The 17,573-nt window shown below is 35.3% G+C and overlaps 1 protein-coding gene across 9 annotated transcripts in view; it reads left to right on the top strand.

Annotated features, from left to right (window-relative positions):
• The window catches only part of QKI (QKI, KH domain containing RNA binding), a 164,979-nt gene that overhangs the window by 103,020 nt on the left and 44,386 nt on the right, over window positions 1-17,573 (top strand). For 5 of the 9 annotated variants that reach the window (XR_007506109.1, XM_049801198.1, XM_049801199.1 and 2 more), the window contains exon 5: window positions 7,593-7,732. Coding sequence is in view for 6 of the 9 variants with exons in the window: in XM_049801198.1 (XP_049657155.1) it covers window positions 7,593-7,732 (140 nt within the window). In the remaining 3 variants the exon portion in view is untranslated. Of the gene's footprint in view, window positions 1-7,588; window positions 7,733-17,573 lie in introns of all 9 variants that reach the window. The other 4 variants (XR_007506111.1, XR_007506110.1, XM_049801201.1 and 1 more) reach the window with 1 other exon arrangement.

The following is a 17,573-nucleotide window of genomic DNA, read 5'->3' on the forward strand; positions in this document are numbered from 1 at the left end:
AGCAGTTTATCAGCAGGGGTTAGGACAATCAGTGTGTTCCGATGCTTCATGTTATAAAATTACTTCTGTTGTTCAAACAGATACTGTAATTAGTGCATCATTTTAAACTGGTTTGTTGTTGCTGGGTTTTTTTTTGCAGGGCTGGCTTGAAGTTTCATCTCATAAAACCCTCTGTTTTTGCTACTTACCTAAGCACTTATTTTGTTTGCAGGCCTTTTCTAAAGTAAACAGCTTTTATTGAAATGTTAATATCAGGAGTATATCATGTGAATACAGGTGTGTGGGGGGGTGTTTTTCAGGTTTTGTTTGTTTTTCACTGATCAGTCCTGTCAAGACTTAGATTCACTATCAAGAATGGAAGGAGAAAACTCCATGTTTGTATTTACAACTGCTACTACATACTAGCACCTAGTTCTTACATAGACGAACAAGTTGCTTCATGTCAGATAATAAAGATAACTGCGTTCTGTCGCTGGCACATGCATAATTAGATTTCACTTTGGATGGTCTTGTGAGATACGGTGAGCCAGTCTCTAAGTGGCAGTTATGTGTTAAAATATGGTCCCTCATCTTCTCCCTTTCCCAATTATAGCACTGACCTTGTGTTGAAACTCGGTAGCCCCTTATGATCCTATTCACTCACTTGTCCAGCAGAAGATAGGGGGAGAAAGGGGGGGGGGGGGGGGTTTGCTGCGTCAGCATGTTGGCCTGGCTCTCCAAAGGCTGGCCTGGCGCTGGGGCCGGTCCCAGTGGAGGAGTAAGGACTGTCCGGGTGAGGGGAGCAAACCTGTTGTAGTTGTTAGATTGGTCATAAAAGGATACAATAAGACAACAGTAAGAGGCGATTCAAGTGACTTTTGTTTCATTAGGGCTAGAGCTCTCTTGAATATGTATCAGCTGATGTGGAGTTATTTGTATATCTGAGACTTCTAAGTGGTTTATTCCTTGCGCGCTATGTTACAGAAATCCTCTCTCTTCCACATGTTTGTTTTCAGCTATCTGTGCAGCAGAGACACCAAAACCTTAAAATTCTGTAGCTCAGGTTGGCAGAGAGCAGTTACAAGAATAAAAGTTACACGTTGAACAGCTCAAGATGGACAACTCTTGTGGCCTATGAAAGGTTGGGAGTAATGACTTAGTTTAGTGAAAAGAACATTCTTCTTAGATTACTCTGGCTTGGTTTCACCAGTTCAACTGTGTCAACAAAAGGTTGTTAAGTAAGGTGTAATCAGTATTGAATGTTTCTCTCGGGCTCATTAATTCACACCTGATGTTGTTGCATGGCTACAATACATATCAACTCTTATTTGAAAACACTTAAACTACAGCAGGACTAGAATTTGCTTACAATGACCTTTCTAATTTATCACTTTTTAGTTAAATTTAACTTCTGTTTCAAAATTGCTTGAAATCAACATTAACTTTTTTTTTAATTCACACAGCTTCTTTTAAACTGCCCTTCCAGTCATTTTTAAAACTTTGATACATATGTGTGAATGTTTTTATTATGGAAAGGAAGCATTCACCTAGAACTACTGTCAATTGTAATGTACCTATAGCACAATTTATTAGACAAAATATATTGTGGTAATTTTACTAAATAGCTGAATTGCTTCTGTCCACATCTTAGCTCCTGCGTTTGACCAGGAGAAGTGGCTATGAGTGATTATACTGTTTCTATATCTTAGGATAATTTCAATTAAACTTCTTAGAATGTACTTAAACCTTTGTACGCTTTAAAGGACTAAAGCTGTTCTGATGCCTTTTAATTATAGCATTCAATTTGACATTATATGAAAACCTTCCTCCCTTTTACTTTAGCTTTTCTGTGGGTTTTTTTGTCATTCAGTAGGGAGAGCAGCTTGTTGTAATAGGTCAGTGAAAACAGCATTTAATAACTTATCACTTTAAGATGAGTGCGGATACTAAGGTTCATTCTCAACATTTCCTTGAGCCAGTGGCTTTATTTCTTTAAAAGGCCCCCGCTGTTGCTACTGAGCTGTATTTGTATTTTCTAGTGGCCAACATTACTGGAAATTGCATGAGGTAGAGTGGGAAAAGTGCATAGGATGGGAGTTGCACTTTTTAAAATACTATGGGGCATAGCTTTCTGAAAAAAAAAAGCCATGTGGAAAACTTCCTTCTGCTCTTACCCCATTGCATGCATTCTTTATTGTCTATTTAATATATCCCTGCCTGCATATAAAGAGATATTAGGAAAGTATTTCTTTTCAGTGTTTATTTCATTTTCCTTTAATGGCATTCTGACAGCTGGAAACAACTGGATTGTACTTCACCAGTTTTTAATTCGTCAACTTATTTTCAGTCAGTCAGCAATACTGTGAAGGTCTTTAGGCCTTTGTGGTGAGAAATAAAGTTTGAGATTTTTTTTTAAGTTCTTGATAAAATATTTTGTGATGGCTTGCTTTCTTGAAAATATTTTCCCCATTGACTATTTGAATCTTTTGAACAATTTTAGTCAATTTTGACAGGTGCTTCTTTCCTTTGGGTTTAAAGTTTTTTGAAAATTACTGGCTAGATAGAGGTCTAATGTAATATCTTTAGTCAAGGGAAGGGTTGTACTGAGTTTTCAGTCATCTGCTTTGCATACCTTACAGAAAGCTAGTAAGCTGCTCTCTCTTGTTAAGTCAATAGTTGAGGTATTAAGGAGGAAGCTTTGGGATGGGATATGGAGATGTAAATAGAAGTGGCTTTAAAGGACTGGGATGCAGGAGGTCTAAGACCATGGCTTGGAATTACTGTGGTAGGGTGAGGTGTATGGAGAACACAGGACACAAATCAACAGGGAGCTGGACTTCAGTATTTCTCCTCATGGAACAACTTTTCTAGTATTAAATCTTGGCTGTATAGATGCAAGTCAGTTGCATCCTCTGCCTGCTTTTTGGCTTCTTCCTAAATCCCTCCCCAAGAAAAGGAAAAATAGTTAGGAAAAAAAATGCTGTAGTTATGTTACTTTTTCTTTTATTTTTGTGCAAATAAATTTTGAGGAGTTAGAAGCAAGATTTTTTTTTTTAAAAAAAAACTACCTAATCCATTGACCTTAATAGCAAGATAAATACTGAGCAGTTTCTTCAAGTCCATTATTGTATATAGGTACCCGGAGGATAATGAGTGTATAGGCATAGGCAACAGAATGAAAGCAAAATCTGTTTACAGAATTAGGCTATATTTAAGGATACTGAAATTTCTGCCAAAGAGGGAGCACAGTGAAATTTCATCTGCCAGTTATGTTGCTCTTAATGTTCTTTAATTTAGCAGACAAGATAGTTTGGTTGTAATTAAGCTTTTCTAATATTGTTGTTCCCCACAGTTGTGGCATAAATCATTTTACTCTGTAGTTTCCTGGATCTTCACTGCCTCCATTTTTCCTGTATAATTATTCCATAAACAATCTCTGGGATGCAGGAAAACTTCATGCTGTAAATTACTTCTTGTGTATGTAATATAATTTTGAATATATGCAATTGAATTTCATTTCCCCAAGTCTTTTATTCAGGTTTTCTGGTTTTCTTGGTGCTGTTTCTTTCTTCTATGTGCATACCCTTCCTGCTGTGGTAACTTTTTTTTTTGTCCAGAATAACTCTCATGGCAATTTCTGTTACTGCTCACTGCTTATTCTATAGATAGACCTGGCAACCAGGCCAAATTGCTCAACGGTTGCTACTGAAGGATAAAAGGCAATGGGCACAATGAAATAAGAGAGATTACATGTAAACATAAGAAAAAGCTTTTTTTTATTGTGACTGAACACTGGTCGAACACTGAACAGGTGACCTGGAGAGGTGGTGGAGTCTCCATCCTTGGAGATATTTAAATACTGTCCCTCAGCAACATGATTGAGTTGACCCTGCCCTGAGCAGGGGGGTTGGACTGGATGATGTCCAGGGTCCCTTCCCACCTCAACCATTCTCTGGTTCTGTGAAGTAATTTGGTTTGTCTTAGCTGCAATTCATTTCAAGGTTGCCCCAGTTTGTAGTTTCTTTCTATGAAGTTAAGCAGAAGGGCAAGTTGTAGTCATTCTCTCCTGCCCATCTTTTCACCATTTTCTCCCCAGTTTCAAAAGAAAACCCTAACCCACCCTTAAAGTCTTGGACTATATTTCATGAGTCTTAAGAAAGATACCTTCCAACTTGAATTCCAGATATATTCAATTTACCCGTTCAGCCTTTTCTGTAATAAGACAGGGTTGGGAAAAGGTGTTTTCAAGACTTGTTGCACAGAGGATTAGTTTAATTTAAGTAAAGATTTTACTTGGGGGAAAATATGTTTTTCCAAACCAATCTTTCAGGATTTAAAAGGAGAATGAGGTAGCATAAAAAATTGCAGCTCTTAACTGCGAGAGGTTGCAGGTTCTCTCTCCTCCCATGAGCCTGGCCCTGTCATATGTTTTGCATCTGACTTTTTGTTTGAATGAATGACCTAGTGTAGATCTGAATTTCCCACTTTTGGTTAAAAAACAATAAAAAAAAAATCCACCATACCTATTGATACAACGTTGAAATAGCATTTTCAATAAACCAGAAGACATTTGGAAAACTGTTAACCCACTAAGAAAGCAACCTTGTGGGACAGAATGGAAGCAGTGCAGGAATTCGAAGGCCCAGTGCGTTGAAGTAGAACAGAAGAAATTGGAAGCCTGTTCCAAACTCTGTTCTCTTATTTTTTTTAACTAAATTTTTTTCAGAACATATTGTATGGATTTTTATTCTTCTTAACCTTTATTTCAGTCTTACTATTTGACTTAAGAAATAGTACTCTCCACGAGAACAGGACTTTTATTAATGTACTTCATGACAATAGAAGAGCATATATAGAACTAGTCATATACTAGTCCTTACAGATCTTACCGATAAGTATTTGTATGATTGTTTGTGCTGGGAGGTCTGACCCTAGTAATACATGTGTTTATTGACCTTACACACAACATGTTCGACCTAAAAGTAAATTAGGGGCTATTGAAAAAAAAATACACAGTATCATATGTTTATTGTCCTATGGGCATCTGTTGTTTGGGGGTTTTTGTTTTGTTTTTTTTAAACTGAACCAAAAAAGTCCTCAGGCTGCACCAGAACAATTTTGAAGTAAAGCACTAATAGCTGAGATCATGTTAATCTGAAATATTTAAATACCAAATAAGAGAGGCAGGCTATGCTGTTTTATGTAGCAAAGAAAATATTATTTTGTGTTCTAAAACTTAGAAATCAGGCATAAATCCACTATGACAGTGTGCAGTTTGTTTTTTGTTGCCAACAGGTGGTAATGTGTCCAAGTCTTCCAAGTTTTTGAGACTTTGCACCGTATTATTTTAATTATGGAAGAAATTGATGCAGTGCCGTAAGGCCCCTTTATGCTTGCCCACACTACATACAAGCATGCCATTTAATTGCATAGTAGCAAAAACTTCATTTAGACATTCCTTCTCTTTTAGGAACAGAACTTGCTGTGTTACTTAGGGACACCTTTTCTTGTAATTTGTCCCTCTTTTGGTTTTTTCTGGCGGTACCATAGTTGTGAAGGTTTATCATGCACCTCATATGTTAGTAACCAGTACCTTTCCCATGCCAGTGTTGTGCCAACTCACCACCAGTGCAAGAAGATGTAGCTGCATGTTTCTTGCTCTGCCCTCTGCTGGTTTAGGAACCTTCTCTCATTCGTCATACCTGTGACATAATACCGTGTGCTCCCTCATATTAATATAGCTTGTCACCATCTTAAAAGAAAACAACTCACTCCTGCTTTGGATTAAAAAAAATATAATAAATTGAATTGTTTAAATAGTAATAGTGGTGTTTTGATCATGATTGAGTGAAATAAGCTGCAAATACCTTGTGGTAGATAGTTCTTTGAAAGATTAAATTACAGCAGAGAACATGTTATAACTCAGCTGCGCTTTGCGTCAGGTTCTGTTTTATAAATGAGGGTTATTTTTCTCTCTTTCTTTTTTCAGCTTCTGAAATTCACAGAGATATTTTCACAGCCACTGTTGCTTAGAAAGTTGTCTAAGATAACATTTAAAAAAAAATAATAAAATCACTGTAGCTGATAGTATGGAGTAGCGCATATGTGCATGTTACATGAGGAATAGTGAAAAGGAATTTCCTTCAAAGTACTGATTCTTTTACATAAATTTTCCATACATCTTATGATTCTGTCGTCCCCCCCCCCCGTCCCCCCCCATTTTTATCCTTGTCTATTCCACAAAATATTTTGGACTTAAAACAGCTGAATTAAGGATAGAACATTCTAAGGAACAGTGCTCCCTCAGGTATATATTCATATAAAGTACTGCAAGTATTTCTTGGCATTAAATCTTCAAACATTTCCTCTATGTGTCTGATTTCCTAGAAGAATTTTAATGAAATTTGGGGGAAAAGACACATTTGCAATTAACTGCTTGCCTTAATTCTTTTTAAATGTGAATTGTGGTTAAGCTACAAATATTTGTCTTACAAATAGGAGGCTCTTTTATTATGCACAGGATTTTAAGTTTTAAATAAATGTTTTTTGTTTATGTGGGCCTTTATTTAGATTCAAAAGTTATAATAAATTTTTCTCCTTTACTACAGTTTTGACACCCCCAATTTTTTTTACTAATTTTATTAAATTTTAAATATTGTCAAATTTAAATTATGTTTCTGGGAAATTTAGCTAGCTTTATTTGCTGTTTAATAAAAACGGAGTTGGAAAGTTTCTTTTGTGTTGTGTTCTTTATCTTATTTATTGAAAAACTGGATACTTGACTGTTACTTAAATTTCCTGATATCTGTTGTTTAAAAATGTTTACATTAAAAAAATGTTTGTTTAGCATGCCTTCCCTTTCTGAAAACATTACTAAGATTTATCTTTGAGAGTATTAATGCCATTGATGTAACGGAGTAATTGTGTAATGGTGACAGTCTTGTTACATGCTCTTCTGTGACTTCAGTACTAAAGCCTTGTCATCTCCTCCTCTCTGCCCTTCATCCAGTACATGTAGCTCTGCTTTGAAAATTGCAACTTCTATTCTTTTTGTGATGTTTGATTCTTGAACCTTTTCTTCATGAGTATTTAAAAACGATTTTTAACACTGAAGAATTGCTCTCTTTATTGTCCTTTGGAGTGATTCAGATGGAGTTTCTATGTATGGTGTCTGTTTCACTTTTCTTGAAAATATTAGGTTGCTTAATTGCCAGTATGTTTTATCTGTTTAACCCTTGAAAGGCTCCAAAGGATACTGAAAGCAATACTGTGTTTGTAGTACTTCTTGTTCTTGTTCCATTGTTTGGTTGGGAAAGGTACTCTTAAGAAATTACATTTGTTTTGCAATTAAAAAAAAAAAAAAAAAAAAAAGTATGACGTTCCAAAACACAAACAAAATTCCCCAAAAGCTTGTTTGAAGCCTAAATTCTTGTTATGTAACCACATAAACCAAAACAGTCTCCACAGTATGAAGAAGTCTTTTCCCATCTTGCTGAAAGTACCTTTTGTGCCATTCGCAGAATTGAGTTTGTCTACTGTTTATGTGATGGTTTTATACAGAATGTAACAGTGCTTCATAGCTTCTGTGTTTTAATTTTATTTTTTTTAGGAAGAACAGAACCGAGGCAAGCCCAACTGGGAACACCTGAATGAAGATTTACATGTACTTATCACTGTGGAGGATGCTCAGAACAGAGCAGAAATAAAACTGAAGAGGGCTGTTGAAGAAGTAAAAAAGTTACTGATACCTGCAGTAAGTATTTGTATGCAAGTCTTTGATTTCTATTTCTAGAAGTTACTTCTGAAATACAATTAATACTGCAGCAGTAAAAGTAAGCCTGCAGAGCGGCATACTAAAATGAAGTTTAGATATTATTTTGTAATACTCTAGTGATCTTTAAAATGTCTCATCCTAGACTGAATTATTCCTCAGAATAGAGATGGGTTTTGGTTTTTTTGGCCTGTTTTAGATATAGATGCAGGAAATTCTGACCACCTTTAACAGGTAGTGCTGAACTGTTACAAACGCTAGCTTTCGCACCTTTTTTCAGTATAAGGATGCTTCACTTTAAGGCTGGGGAAATATGACCTGCTTCTATGTTTTGCTTTGAGATGATTCTGATACTTTAAGAAAAGGCGGCATGTTTTCTTAGATCATCACATTAAACACCTTCCAAAAAGAACAAAACCCTTCAGGAACACAGTATCAAAAAACTTTGCTGTCAGTATACTGGGGAGAAATAAACATAGTGAAACTGGAAAATGGGTTGTCTGTCTTGTTTCCTGATAATATAAACTGCCTTCTGCCCAGATGACTTAAAGCCTTTTGCAGGGACCAGAATTACCCTGTGAGAGCCCTTCTCTTAGATGATCTCTTCTCACTTAAAGCAAGGTGACTCAGCATGGCTGTATAGAGCATCCCATGCCATTAACTTGCATCTTGTGCTGATTTTTACCACCACTTTTGTGCCATTATAGAATCATAAAAATAAATTGTATCTTTGTCAGTGGGGGAAAAATTTTCCATAGTAGGGGGAAAAATTGAGATTATCTTGTGAAAGAATGTAGTAGGTGGTATTAAAATGGCCTAGTGATTTTGGGTGCTTAGTGAATGCTAACAGATGCTGGCCGTGAGGAAACTTGTGGTGACACAAGCTGTATAAGCACATTTATTCAAAATGTGTTTTTAAAACTTACCAAAGATCAGGAGATAGAGTTAATTTTTGAATTAACAAAATATGGTAGAATATTAAGCAAGAAGTATGAAAAAAAAGTGATTTAGACCTCTTCGCATTGCACATTGTCAATCTCTGAAAGCAGACGAAAACTGGAGAAAGTAGATCTTCAGAATTTACTAATTTACTAAAGAGATCTTGAGCACATTAGGATTGAGTTTATAGTCATGATTAGAAATGGTAATAAGAAAAAGACTTTTTATATGGCCAGAACTTGAAACCCTTCTGTTCATTCTCTAACTACTATGCAGCAAATAGATTAAAAAACACACAACTCATTTCTGTGTGATACAGAATTAATTTTGTCAAACATCTGTTGGTTCTTCTATCTCCCTCTTATTCCCGAGTAATATGATTGAAGGGTCATGTTCAAGATGACCTGATAGGTCACAAACACCCATTATGTCTGAAGTGCTAAGGTGTATACTCTGTGTATGTTTGTTATGCTTGGGTTTCTGGAGCTGGTGGCTGGGTGTGTTTTGTGCCACCACAAAAAATGAATACATTAGTAGTTTTTCATTGTGATAGTGTCAGTCAGCAATTTGTCTTGAAAATATTCTGCCTCATTTAGTAACTTAATCAGTTGGGGGAGCTCTATAATCCTGATTACAGATTTTTATTTATTTTCTTTTTCCCCTTTAGAAAAACAACCAACAACACAGGGCTAACTATTGTCCAAATATAGCATCATTTGAAAAACACTTTGTCAGTACATTTCATTAACATCTTTATATATTATGGGTAGGCATAAGAGATTTGAGGGGTGCTTATTACGTGTGCAAGAGTTAAAGGTCTATTGGCTCTCATTTCTGAAAATTATGCCTCGTTGAAACAGGCATGTGTAGTACATACTAATGAATTAGTATATAGGTGAACTTGTTTTTTGCAATACCTATTGCATCTGTTCAATTAGTATAAAAAATGGTTGTTTAATCAAATTATGGTTTCAGGCAGTTTGAGAGTTGAAAAATTAGGGTAAAAAAGGTACAAATTGAAAACTTCTACGAAGGAAGCCATAAACCTTTCAATAATCAGAGTAAGTATGAGGAGAAGAAGAAATCCTAGCTAATTATAATAGGATGGGGGAAATTGTGGATGTTGCAACGTTCCAAAGATGCTCTAAAATGTATGAATGGAAAATTGGAAATTCTCATTCACGTGGTAGAATACCTGCAACTATTACTGTTTTCCAAATAAATGTCAGAGGATTAAAATTGATAAAAAGATATCAATGTATTTCTGTTTTATCTCCATCCAACTTGAATGAAATTTGAGTTTGCGTAGGAGAGAAAATTCAGTCTCATTTTTGCCGTATGGTGACAATGCTTTGGTTTTCTGAGATACACTTCAGAAAAGCAAGCTAGTGTTAGAGATGGGATTGGGTTACTAATTTCTTGGAATAATCAGTTATTTTTATACTCAAGGTATTAAAAAGCCTAATTAAATTTTATAGCAGTAGTGCACAAATAGGCACATTTCTAAAATGGATTTCCATTTGAAGGTACTTGGGTGAACAGAGACTATTTCAGTAGTAAAATCTGTTTCTTCTCATCTTTATGGATCTGGATCACTAGTGATTTTTTTTCCTTCTGGATGTGAATTATTAATTTCCTTTTCTACGTGGTCTTGGCTTTTTACCAAGATAGTGGTATAGTCAAACAGTTTATCTTTAAAAATAAAAAGGACAACTTGAGGCAGACTGGCTGAACAAGCCATTTTTTTTTTCCCTAAGGAGAAAGGCCAAAACTTTTTTAAAAAATTATTATTATTTTGTATTTAATTTATATTTCTTTGATGCAAACCTTTTTTTTTATTTCGGCTGTACTTCAAGTTCTGTAGCACTAATTCTTTTCCACTTCCCATAGTTCAGTGAGATACTGGTCAGAACGTAAGAAGAAATTCAGAGCCTGTGTAAGGGGATGTATGTAATAATTAACTATAACATAACAAGTTGCAGCGTTGTTAAGGCTTTGGAATTATTCTTTGAGGTCCTGGGCAGTAGAGCTGAATTCCTCTGCTAGAAATATGTAAGGCTTTGACATGCTCTAAGAAGTGTTGAATAAACTCTTCTAGCTGAACGTGTTTTCTAGATACTCCTATTACACAGATGTCCAGGTCTCTTTAATTACTAATTTGCCTTTATACTAACTGTCTTTATATAGAATAGGGCACATACAACAGAATTCAAATTTCAGGCAAATATTTTTTACCCGTTTTTCCTTTGAACTCCATGTTCTTCCTCTCTGAGGAAAAGATCGTATTTCTGGCTTCTACTTAACTATTCTAATTTGTTTTGGAATCGGTGTTTTTCAGATTTTTTGTATTGCTCTACCTGCGTCAGGGCAGCTGTAGTTTTACTGGGTTGCTGCTTTTGTCTTGTCTGAAGACAACTGCAACATGATATTAGTCAATGATTCTCCCTGTCAAACTGTCTGTATCATTTGCCGCTACAATAATGGAATTTTAAGATTGCAATGGGTAGGAAATAATGTTTCAGTAGACTGTTTAATTTTGTTCGGACATTTGGTTCTTGCATATAATAGTGATTTTTAGACTTTTCAGTCTCTAATATCTTTAAATTTAGCTGTATGGCATGGCGGAAAGTATCATTATTTAAACAAAAAAAATCATTGAGCTTAATTAAAATAAATACTGTAGCAATATTGATTTCATAATGTCAAAATCCTTAGAGTAGATGAATATCAATGGCAATGATTTTTTAAGGTAATTCAAACACAAATAAAACCATGCTATATAAGAGATAATTACTCCTTAATATGGGATGCCATTAATTATGACTTAAAGTAGATGATAGTCAAACAACCAATTTTATAGTGGTCTTTTTTTTTTTTTATTTTGTAGCAGCTTTATGCCTTGGACAACAATTATCATCAGTCTTCGATAGTGTTCCTAAGCTTTTAATCCTGTTTAGTAGTAGATGTTTCAGTGTTGTAGTTGAGGAATTTAAAAATGGAGTAAGGAAAGGATGCAAAACAGATGTTACTAGAAGGCAGTTTCCACACCAAGATGATCTATAACATAAATTTATAGAGTCCAAATTACCAAAACCTAATAAACCACTTAGTAATAGAGGAAAGTTTGGGTAATTCTTGCTGTATGGAAGAGCTGAAATTGGAAATTAATTTTGCCAGTCTTCAGGTTAAATTAAAAAAAAAATCAAAACAAAACCAACTTTGCAGAGCTACAAAGCTTCAAATGTTGAAGCAGAAATACCAAACTGGCCTGAAGAGTGCTGGATTAACTGATGTTACTGTCCTTTAACCATATCATAGTTGCTGCTATAGCTGTGGTCTGATTCCAGCAAGCTGTTCAGAAGGCTGAATAAGTCTGAATTAGTGAAACTGTGAAATAAAGGAAGCAAAGCGTACACTCTCACCTCTAAACACTTTCATAAACAACAGAGAGAAAATAGCTATGCTTAACGAATAATAGAGTAGTAAAAATCAGAGTGAGAACAACTGTGGAAATACCTGAAAATTGCCCAAGAGGCTGATGCAGTTGCTGAAAGTGATTGATTGAATCTTCTTGAGTTAAGGTTTTACTATTCGGTGAATTTACTTTGGCCTGAGGGGTTGGTAAGGTTAAGTGCAAGGCACTACCAGAAAAAAAGTAAGGTAAAAGTAGGAGCAGCAAACAGAATGCTTAGAAGATGTGTTAACCAGGGCAGTATGATAAGAAATACTGGCTGTTTTCAGAGGAAAACAAGCAACTTAACACTCTAAGATCTTGTATTTTGTTTTATTTGTAGTGCAGTAAAAACAGCCTCACCAAGTTGCAACTGAATTTGAGATCACAGAGAAAATAGGGAAAACCTGTGCTGATGATGGCTGCCTTCAGTATCAGCTGTGACAAAAGTTGGGACTGGGAAAAACCTTAAGAATTATTTTTTTGTGTCAAAAGATTGTAACAGATAACATTCACTGTTTATAAAACAAAGGATTATTATATTCTGTATAGTAGAAGGCAGAGGAATTAATAATAAATAGTAGAAGGAAATCTGGGGAAGTAGGATTTGATTTTCACCTTGAAGATAATGTTAGCCATCTTTTTGCTATGAAGAAAAAAATCATTCAGTAAAAGAATCAAATAACAAACTAATCACTGTAAGCGTCATGGAGCGTGATACTCTTCTTTACGTTCAGTGTCTTGAAATACAGCATGCCAACAAAAATACCACTAAAGCTTTGTATGAAGGTGTAATGCAGACAGGCACAACAAATGTACATGACCCAGTGGTTAAGCAAAAATGCCTCTGTTAAATGGGATACAATCTCTTCTTCTGTATCTGTTGCTTTAAATTGTGAAGAGATGTTAGCAAAACACAGTACAAGCATTTTGTCTTTACACTGAATGGCTTGCTTTGCTAAAGGGAATCTTTTCCATGGTAGTCCATCTAATGTGCAAGGATTTTACTCACAGGCTTTCTTCTTCTAAATGCTTCCTGTACTCCTTATCAAAACAGGAGCAGAAAATGACATTCTAGTGTTCCATCCAGCTTAACGTGCTGTATACTTCATGATTTTTACAAATTGCAGTGTTCTTTATTGTGATGCTTGGTATGTAAGTACTCACTAACTCTTCTCCTTGTGTTTACTCCCTGTTACTAGAGATGTTATTCTGATGGAATTTCTGGTTTTAGTCACTTCTATATATAACACATTTTCTTTATGTAACAGGAGGCAATATAATGAAGGGGCAGTAGTATTGGCAGAATGCTTAATTTTTTTTCAGTTGGATAAATTAAAAGCATTTCTTGCCCAAGGACTGCCTTCAGCAAGTGTGATGAGGTGGGGCCTCTTCATTAATTAAATTAAATTTCTAATACCTTCCTTGTAAGTGTAGTTGTAAATTTCCATTGTGGTTTATTTTCAACTTCTTAAAATAAATGGAAGGATGTCTTCATTTTTACACTGAGAACTTTGTGTGCTGTGAATTCCATAGCAAAAACCTGATGCAGTAGAAGGAATTTTAGTTTAAGAATTTTTGATCATGCTTTAGCAAAAAAAAAAAAAAGTGGGTATTGTAGTAATGCTGTACATAATATGTTGCCCTGTAGCTAAGACTAGCAAAAGCTTGAAATTTAAAAGATATTAGGAGAAGATTTAATTTGTTTTAGCCATCTAAAAAGCCACAATAAATTCTGCATGCAAGTTTGACTTCCCTGAATAGCGCGCTCTAATTCACTCCTGCTTGGTGTGCTGGTTTTACATTTTTGCTTTCACGAGTGAGAATATAGTGCTGCCTTCTATAGTCTCCCTGTTGAAATGCTGGTCATGCTGTGCAATCCATTGTTTGCTGCTTATTCAATTAAAGTTATGAAATGAATAAGTAATACAGTAGCAGAAAAAGGACACCGCTGTCCTTAAAAGCTCTTTAGGCAATTCCTGCGTTACATCTCTTTTGTCAGTTCTGATGCAATTGTCTCACAGTGCACATCATGTAAACGATCAGCAGGGAATCTCTGTAGGTAGGGTAATGAAGCGGACAAACTTCTTGGGAGTGACTGCTAGATAACATGTGGGTAAACTTTTTGATGTGGAGGAGAGGTGATAGCGTGTTATTTTTAGTAGTGTGAAGCAGACTTAATGTTTCCATGACAGTATGAACCAAGGGCTGCTGCAGTCCTGCCATTCCTTCATGATTTGCTGTTCCTGCTTCCTGTTTTGCATCAGAGAGTATTGGCCTTCATCTGACCGTGTAGCAAGTCCATTTGGTGGAGAGCTTAACCTTGGATTAGCTGACTTGCTACGGAGTCAGTTTTGTTTTAGCACTGACAGAAGTGATGGAATGAGAACACGCAGCCAGGGAAAAATGGGATTGCAGCAGACCACACTTAAATAAACTTAAACTTCTGTAGAACTGAGTGAGTATGTTCACCTGCAGATAGGATGAGAACAAAATAATCAGAAACTCAGTGTAGCAGAATATGACAGTGGAAAACAAAAGAGGAAAGCTTACTAGTATGTAGGTTTTCCTCTTCTGTTTTCCACTGTCCCGTATGTCTAGTACTGGTCATTTCAGTAGCTTATTCACAAGTTGAATAAAGCATTTGTTACGTTGAGCAGTCCTTAAGTAAATTCTAGTATGCATTTTAACGGTCTTACTCTGCTGAAAGTTCTTACTGTAATGGAAGTCTGAGTTTTAAAAATGAGGATGAGAATCTCTTAGAACAGTTCACACAGGAAGTGTTTAAATATTGTACTTGATATGCTGCTGCAGTGTTAAATTTTTGAGCTTAACACTAGTATTGTCTATTAACAAAATTAATTTCAGGCCAGCTGCAAGTGTGTAGCAGCTCTCTCCGTCATTGTGTACTGTGGTGGAAACTGTAGACCAGCGGCTCCTTACCACCAAAATAATGTCTGTTGATGGAAATGACCTTTTGAGACCATATTTACTACAAGATATGTAGGTGATTCACGATTTAATTGAATTAAACCTTGTTTAAACACTGTTAAATTCCTCAACTCTCCTGAAATGATCTTTATAGTACTAAGGAGAAAACTAGTATTATTCATCAGAAGATTGTTCATGAGAAGGGGATATAAAATGTGCTCTTTAAGATTATAAATTTGTTTTTGACTTTCCATTTTCAAAAAGTTAGCAAATAATTAAAGAATAAATACATATTTATGATGATCTGTGCCCTCACATATTTCAGTTTATTATTTTACAAATTTGGGAGGTAGTCATGATCAGATATAATTATGTAAATGTTTCCAGTTTTATTAGCTTATAACTTAGGTAGCAGTTCATACTGATTCTTGTTCTCCCTAGGCTTTCCTTATACTAATGGGAGAAAGAAGCTTCTCGAACAGTTATTTATTTCTAAGCACCTTAATCCAGCTGTTACTCTGAATCTTTTTCTGGGCATCTTTGATGGCTTCTAGAATCCAGGGAAATCAGTTCTATGTGCAGTTACTGTTGAATACCATCTCTCTTTGGCCCTTTTCCGTCTTGTCCAAAATATTTGAGGTGTATACCACCATCCTCTGTATTCATTTATTTAAGGTGTTACAACTGTGTAACTTGAGAAAAGGTAATTTCTGAAAAAGACCTTGGGAAACTTACAAAATAGTCTTTTCTTGAAGAGAAACAAAGAAGCTCTGTTGCCTGAAACTCAGTAGGCACATGCCTTTCCAAAGCAGGATTATGCATTGATTAGGAGCTCTCATTAGCTTCTACATGGGTTTTGTCTCTCTTCCAGAAATGTGCTCAATCTGTTTGGTTTTGGTAGTTGTGGAAGAAAAAATGACATTGACCTGTTCTGGTAATTCATTTTGTGGTATCTGTAACTTTCTTTCATTCTTCATCCCATTTTTTAAACTTGCTTCCTCTATTCTTGGCTATTTTTCGAGTGCTTTCTTTAGTCTTATTTTGCCTTTTTTTTTTCTTCTTTCTTTCTTCCATATCTTTGTTCTTTTCCTACTAATGGCCCTGGAGCAGAACATGCAAGCTGGGATCTTTATATAAAATCTTGTTAAAATATTTTTCCCCTTAGGCAAGAAGTAGATGATGAAGCTATGATTCTCCTTGTCTGTCCATTTTGATAAAGATGAGGAGAAAACTCCAACAAATTACCCATGCATTATTTTCCTTATCCTTCATTTCTAGTTACAGTTGTTTGTTGGTTGGTTGGTTTTGGTTTTTGAAATCACAGCCTTATACCTAAGTGGAAGAAATGCTAATTTTAGAATTGTAATTCAGGGGGAGACATAGTATAAAGAGGAGAAACTTGTTGTCTTGCACTTTTAACACATTTTTATACTAAATATTAACCGGACTACATTAAGGAGGTCAGATCATTTCATGTAGAAATTGTCTTGGCAGTGGTTTCTGGAGGGATCTTAACAATTGCAAAGATTTTTGTCTGAAGTTATAGTAAAGTAACTGGTAAACATTTCCCTTTTCCAGCTATTTAAAGTATTTTTTATTGCCAGTGTTAGTTTTGAAATCTAGATTTCTAATTGTACATAAATAAAGCTTGTCATACAGACATCTGTGGTTTTATGCTGACTGATGATTTATAGTCATCAAGTTGCTCTACACTATGCTATTTTGACATCAGAACACAGAAAATTCTAACCTTTGGAAAAGTGCCCAGGGTTTTTTACCTACTATTCAATAGAAAACTTAAGTGTGGGTTTTTTTGGTTTTGTTTTTTTTAAACACTACAGAAATGCTTGAGCTTCTAGTGGAGGACTAATAAGATTTCTCTTTCTTTCATAAGATGTTTATAGGCTAAGGTTTTACTATGGGAATGTTCTGGACCCTGTTATCAGGAGAAACATAGGTGAGCATGATAGAAGAGATTGGAGCTAACTATTTTAAATAGTTTACATCAATTTGGAGTGGGCCATTCGTAACATACTTTAAACTGGAGAATAGTAAACTGTCCTGGAAAGCGAAAGATTAGATGAGCTGTTACTGGAAAGTTGCTTTGCTTGGAACAGAACATTTATTAATGAGAAGCATTTAAGACTTAATCAAGTAGTACATTTTGTGTGTGTGTTGTTGCAAATGGTATTTTTTAAAAAATTTTTCTTGTATCTTACTTATTTTAAGTATTTTAAAAGCTCTGCCTTATTTTCAAACATTTTTTATTAATAGGGATAACTTAATGAAAACAGAACTGGTGTCTACACCTTCAGTATTACCATTACTAGCTAATTTTTAATACTTCAACAGTATCTGTGTAGATAGTCTTGTATTGGAAAGTGAAGTCGGAGTTCTCTAACACTATATCCAATCCTTTGATATTGCAGCCACTTAAGTGGCCTGGAAAATGTGAAGGTTTCTTTTTGACCAAACACAGCTGTAGATACTAAGAATTTCAGT

Source organism: Accipiter gentilis, chromosome 5 (genome assembly GCF_929443795.1).
Source record: "Accipiter gentilis chromosome 5, bAccGen1.1, whole genome shotgun sequence".
NCBI lineage: Eukaryota > Metazoa > Chordata > Aves > Accipitriformes > Accipitridae > Astur > Astur gentilis.